Source organism: Neltuma alba, unplaced genomic scaffold (assembly GCF_004799145.2).
Source record: "Neltuma alba isolate B1F8T4 unplaced genomic scaffold, ASM479914v2 tig00006564_pilon, whole genome shotgun sequence".
Classification (NCBI taxonomy): Eukaryota; Viridiplantae; Streptophyta; class Magnoliopsida; order Fabales; family Fabaceae; genus Neltuma; species Neltuma alba.
This window is the reverse complement of record NW_021634499.1, coordinates 29,372-35,534: the sequence shown is the minus strand read 5'-3', so window position 1 is coordinate 35,534 and position 6,163 is coordinate 29,372. Positions and strand designations below refer to the sequence as shown.

General features: G+C 33.9%; 1 protein-coding gene across 1 annotated transcript; it reads right to left on the bottom strand.

Annotated features, from left to right (window-relative positions):
* Window positions 1-525: 525 nt before the first annotated feature.
* LOC114750627 (homeobox-leucine zipper protein ATHB-6) lies at window positions 526-2,708 on the bottom strand. The gene is made up of 3 exons (XM_028939221.1): window positions 2,241-2,708; window positions 1,565-1,950; window positions 526-1,443 (listed from the first exon to the last, which is right to left on the bottom strand). The coding sequence occupies exons 1-3, from the start codon at window positions 2,302-2,304 to the stop codon at window positions 946-948; spliced, it is 948 nt and encodes a 315-aa protein (XP_028795054.1). The 5' UTR covers window positions 2,305-2,708; the 3' UTR covers window positions 526-945.
* Window positions 2,709-6,163: the final 3,455 nt, after the last annotated feature.

The following is a 6,163-nucleotide window of genomic DNA, read 5'->3' as shown; positions in this document are numbered from 1 at the left end:
CAAGGATATTTTAGAAAAGACAACACCTATTTAGGACAAATAACTAACTCAACTTACTTCCTTAATCTCCTCAAATTAGTCAACTGCTCTTATAATTAGAACGGAAGTAATATAATTATTATAATAATAGTAATTGTTAAATTGTTTCTAATATACGTAATAAGTTGTTATACAAGAAACGACATGGTTGTGTGGAAATGGAGGAAAGAAACAAGCATAATTTAGAATGGATCTGCAACATGGAGTGTTGCTTTAATCTTGACTGGCAGGAAGCCAAGTCTGGTTGGAGTTGGGAATTACATGCGAAGAATTCTTGGGCAATTTGAGAGAAAGGGGACCTATATGGCCATTATAAGTACTATTTTGTCTTCTCTTGCAACTTTCCCTTGGAACATTACAAGACAAACCCAGAAAGCAGAAGCGAAAATGTACTTGGCCTCATCAAGCTCCTCGCCAAATTATTTCCATTCATCACCTTACTTACGTAAACAAGATTAAATTTGGAGGATTTGAGATGATGCTAAATGATAATAAAGTGGCAGTTGTTCATGGTTTAACAGATAAAAGCATCATTATTTTACCCATGAATATTAAAATATATATATTTTATTTGTACAGGAAATATATTTCACAATTACCACCTATCACCCTAATCATCATCATCATCATCATCATTATTATTCTTCACATTACAGGTCCCTCCTTTCCCGGACGACTTATTCGTCAGCGTTTTCGCACCAACTTCACAGTCCCCACGTACGAGCTTCCTTCCCCAGCTTTACACAGATTTTTCAAACTTGGATCTTAAAAAATGAGAACTCTCCAGCTAATGCAATTTTTTTCTTTTTTTAAAAACTCCTTAGTTCAATTTCCTGCCATTTTCTAGAGCTCTCATCTATACTCTCCTGAACTAGTCTCAAATAAACCTCTTTTCAATTATTATTTTTAACTCCAGTGATCAGAACAGTACCACTGGAGGGTGGGTGCTGGTTCTTCCGAGAAGAAATTGCAGGCTTCTTCGGCGCTGAAGAAGTTGTGTTCTTCCATCTTAACATACTGGCTCTGGTATGCTTTCTGGAATTGAAAGCAGTTCATGGACGACGGCGACGACGGAGACATCAAAACGTGGTGGCTCTGAAGAGCTGCGGGCGACGAAATGGCGGCGTTGGGGCTATTATCTTCGTTCAAGATTGCGCTAGAGTCGCTATCAGAACCACCATCTTTGAAATGATCCACTGGGGCTATGAGTGAAGCAGCCCCGACTCCATTGAAGCACCCATAATTCAAGTCCTTGCACTCTGATTCAAGAATGGAGGCTTCAGCTGGTGGTGGGTTGCTCCGTTCCACCTTTTTCTCCTCGGAATCAGACCCCGTTATCTCCTCCTTCACTGAAATATCACTCTCTGTGTGCTCCTCTTTTAGTCTAGATTTCAACTCCTTAATCTGCAACATACCAGCCAAATTCAAATATCAGAAACCAGAAAGTAATAATAATGATGGATTCCTGTGAAAAACTGACAATTTAAAGTGCTCTGTGATGGTGATGATAATGATAATCTCTTACCTCTTTGACCAATGCTTCGTTGTCCTGTTGAAGGGTGTCGAAGTTAACTTTGAGGGCTTCATAATTGGCTTTGAGAACGCCGTAATCTCTCTCTAATTGCTTGGTTTTCCATCGAGCACGACGGTTTTGGAACCAAACTGCCACTTGTCGAGGTTGTAACCCAAGTTCTTGAGCAAGCTTCAACTTCCTCTCAGGCTCAAGCTTGTTTTCGACCTCGAAGTTCTTCTCTAAAGCCTTGACTTGATCAACACTCAGACGCCGTTTCTTTTCCGACATCATCAAATGGGCTGATTCTTCCACACACCCTTCCTCGTCTAGTCCATCCAACATCATGGTTTGGAACTCCCTCCCATACACATGATTATTGTTCCTCGGACTGTGTTCATCTGATAAAGATACCCAGACAAAATATAGTCAGCAAAACAGTGATGACCTTGCAATACCCAGAAAAGAAAATTAAAAGGTGAACATGAGAAATTCTAATTCTAGAAAACCCGGACCGAATCAGACATAATTGAATAATTATAAAAGCTTTTGAAAACTTCGTATGTGTGTGGGTGCGGTTGATCACAAAAAGGTCGAGACAATAAATAAAACAAGCGAGCCCGTGAGTGTGTCTGAACTCTGAATCATAAAACAAAGCAAGTAAAAAAGATTAAAAGGGGTTTCTTTAGACCTGTGGATGGACACATAGTCATCAAAGCACCCAAAGAATCGGAGCTTTCAAGTGATCTCTTCATGACCGGATGATGATAAAGAAAACAACAAACTCTGCACACAGATCTTTAAACAAAGATCGGGCCGTTTTGATCCAGTTACAGGTTAACGAGTTAAAATTCGATCTTCTCAAAGATGTCAGGGGAGGGGTTTCACTTAAATGGAGCCATTGAAAATGAAAAGGAACAATTCTGTGTTAAACAGCACCAATCTATACAGTACTGCTTAATAACATCTCCGAAGACTCCATGCTGTTCCCTATCTGTGAGTACTACTACTTCCTCCCCCTCTTTACCCATCAAACTAGAAGAAGAAGAAGAGGAAGACGAAATCAAAACTTGGAATCCATGGAGTTACAACGGAAAAAGCAGAGAGAGAGAGAGAGAGTGAAGAGAGCGAGGGGGAAGGAGGAAGAAGGCGAGCCCACTGGTGGGTTTGGATTCGAGGCGCATATAAATAAGACAAGCAAGGGGTGCGATGTAGGGTTAGAAACTGACTGGGGTTAGGGGCTGGGGGGTTTCGGAATGAAATGAACCCAAATGCACTCCAAATGCAACTTCTCTTGTGTTTCAGTGTAACCGGTTCCAGCCCGTGAGCTTCCGGTTTTTAGACCGTTTCGTCGAGGAACACAGATATTTCGCAAAACGGCTCGGCTGCGTCTAAGCCGGCTGCTGTCTTGGCTTTCTCACAGCCTTCGGCTTCCCTGACAACAGCTCGGTGTCATTAAAGTGACGTTTTGAACACGTTTGTATTTCAGGCGCCGAAAAAATTACAACCATCCTTCGTATAAAAATTAATTAATTAATTTAAATAGATTAAAAAAATTCGTTAATTTATTTATTTATAATAAATAGGTATTGTCTTTTTTAAAATATTTTTATTAATCATATATATTAGGTAAAATTAGGCTAAAATATATATTTGATCCTTTAACTTTGTACAAAGTTTCAATTTTGTCCTTTAATTTTAAAAAGTATACTTTTAGTCCTTTAACTTTAAATTTTTTTAAAAAAATTATGACATTAAGATTTTAAATGTTAATAAAATATTCTCAAATATTAATAAATTAAGTTTAATTTTCAAAACATCTATGATTGTTACAAAAAATAATCATTAAAGCCTAATGATTTTAGGGTTAAATGACCAAATGTATGTTTTTTAAAATTAAGGAATCAAATTAAAACTTTGTACAAAGTTAAACGGCTAAATGTATACTTTAGCCGTAAAACTACCATTTGATAAAATATTTAACTATACAACTACTATAAAAACTGTCTTTAAAAAAATAGATAAATATGATAAACAAAGTGAATTTAAATCTTATATTTAGGACCAAATTAAAAGTTAAGCCAGATCTTATATTGAAGATAGGAGGTAATATATTTTAATAAACAATTTGGCCAAACTTTTCTAAATTAGGTTCATTTAGTAAAATTAAAAGGGGGAATTACAATCAAGTCCTACAAAAGAAAAATAATTACTAAAAGATCCTAATAATAACCTCAATAGCTTATAATGACAAGTCCTATAGTGAAAATGATAACCTCAGAGACTTGTTTTTCAATTATTTTCCTTACTTGAGACCTCATTGTAATTCTCCCAGATTAAAACAAAGATACAACCCACATGCTTGTACAAGTTGTACCATTCAAGCTAGTATACTAGGTAATTTTTTATTGAGATAAGGTGTAAATTTGCCTTCGCAACTACTCCCTCCGTTCCTTATTATAAGAGACGAATAACCAAATTACGTTGATCAAAAAAGCAGTTAAAATTAGTTAAGAACAATCAATATAATTTTTTTCCAAAAATGCCCTCATTAATAAGGAGAGAGAGCATGAGAGAGAATAATTAAATTATTGAAAGAAAGAGAAGTGAGAGGGAGAGAGAGTGTGAGTTGGAGACAATAAATATGGGTAAAATAGAAATCAACACAAAAAGTAGAGACAACTTTTAAGTGTCTCTTATATATAGGAACATGCATAAGCATCAAATGTCTCTTATAATAAGAAACGGAGGGAGTATATGACTAGGTGTTATAGGTGTTCGGAAGTTTTGAAGATCTTAGGGCCTGTTTGGATAGCAGGCCAAATCATAATTTGGAGACTCAAACCATGGTTTGGGAAAAAAAAATCCAAACAGGCACAAATTATCTGAAACCATGATTTAGGTTAAAACTATGGTTTCGGGAGAAGTGAATCCATTCTGCTTCTGGCTCAAATTGGAGAGTGTGATTATGCCTATTAAAGTAAATCTCAACAATAATATGACTTTAACACCCCATAATTAATTTTTTATAAACATATTTAATCTTATATCTTATAAATAAATGTACCCATATTAATTATTTATTAATTACATTATCTTATGTATTATTAATTATGTTGGTAAAAAATATATTATTAACAATTTTATTCCTTCAAATTAAAATATATCATGCAATCTATGTTTTATGTAATTATCATATTAACTTATATTTTTTTTAATAATTTGTACATATAAAAAGTGCTTCTTATGACAATTATCAAAACACTCTCACTTCTCAGAATCACTTTTTCACAAAATCTATTTTTTTCAGAAACTATTCTCCAAACCATAATTTGGTTTCATTCAAAGCCCGAGAGTTTAAAAAATGTAACAATTTTTCCCTGGCTATTATTTCGGTTAAATTTGACATTGACCAAACTATTTACATGGCGGCTCGTTGAGTGTCGAGGACTGGAATGAAGGGTGAAGGAATCTCAAAATAGAACTCTCTCACGTCTCCCCCTCCGTAACACTCCTTTGTCCATAAAAGATGAAGAACAGTCCCCAGATAAGATGCACTATTACAAAATACTTCTGTGTTTTATTTATAGGATAAAGGGAGAAGATGTTTTTTAATCCTATATATAGGATATTGAGAAATTTTTTTTGTATGAATATAGTTTTACTTTTCATTTATTATTATATTGATTTTATTTACGTGAGGTATAATGTATATTAAATAAAAATAAAATTAGAAAGTTCTTAAATTTTAAATAAGAGTTAATGAAATTTAAGATTTTCTTTGATCTATGTGAAATATATTAGAATTAACTTATAAATAGGGTAAGATGAATAAGCAATTTTCATCTGTTCTAAAGCCATATATTCATTTATTTATGGGGTGACGTTCACTGCAAAACATAGATACTAGTTATATATTTGTCTGTGTCAAAACTGACAAATATGGGCATCCTATTCATTTGTTCTAGATAGAACAAACGAACAAATATACTTGTTTTTTTTTTTTTTTTTAAAAAGTAATGCAACATTTGCACAAACAATTTTTACAACCTACAATTCAGCAAAAGCAAAACAAACTACAAACAACGCAATTCATCAAAACCAAATCCATCGTGTCATACTTTCCATACAAAAATAACACTTTAATTAATTCCATACAAACTTAATCTAATCATGATATAATATAAGAAAGTTCTAAAACTAGAGAATCTACCTTAGTTAAAGCAAAAAGAACCAAACATCCTAACAAAACTAATTATAACAATTTTATCCAATTAAGTTCAATTCTAACAAAACTAAAGCAATTCAGAACTAAGTTAAGCTGCTTAATCCAACACAATCAAATACAACAATTTTAGCAATCCTTTAAAAACACACAAAATTTTTCAACTTCTTCACAATCTCAAATACCATTTTCAATTTTCGAGTTTACTAGCAAACTATGTCATACTCATTTTTTGAAATTTTTTTTTTGACAGAGTTGAAATTTAAGTTTTTGCTTGTTGACAACTGATTAATCACTCTAGGAAGCATGAATCAAGTGGAAATCAAAACCCTTTCCTCATCCTCCACGTCCATATTCACGCCCTCCTCAATTTCAAACTTTCTCTGCGA

What these genes read in the sequence shown, in the direction of transcription:
- LOC114750627 (XM_028939221.1), bottom strand. Translation starts at nt 2,304, where the DNA reads ATGAAGAGATCACTTGAAAGCTCCGATTCTTTGGGTGCTTTGATGACT. An exon ending in GACTATGTGTCCATCCACAG is followed by an intron (nt 1,951 to 2,240) that starts GTCTAAAGAAAC and finishes TATCTTTATCAG; the next exon opens with ATGAACACAGTCCGAGGAAC. An exon ending in ACGAAGCATTGGTCAAAGAG is followed by an intron (nt 1,444 to 1,564) that starts GTAAGAGATTAT and finishes GGTATGTTGCAG; the next exon opens with ATTAAGGAGTTGAAATCTAG.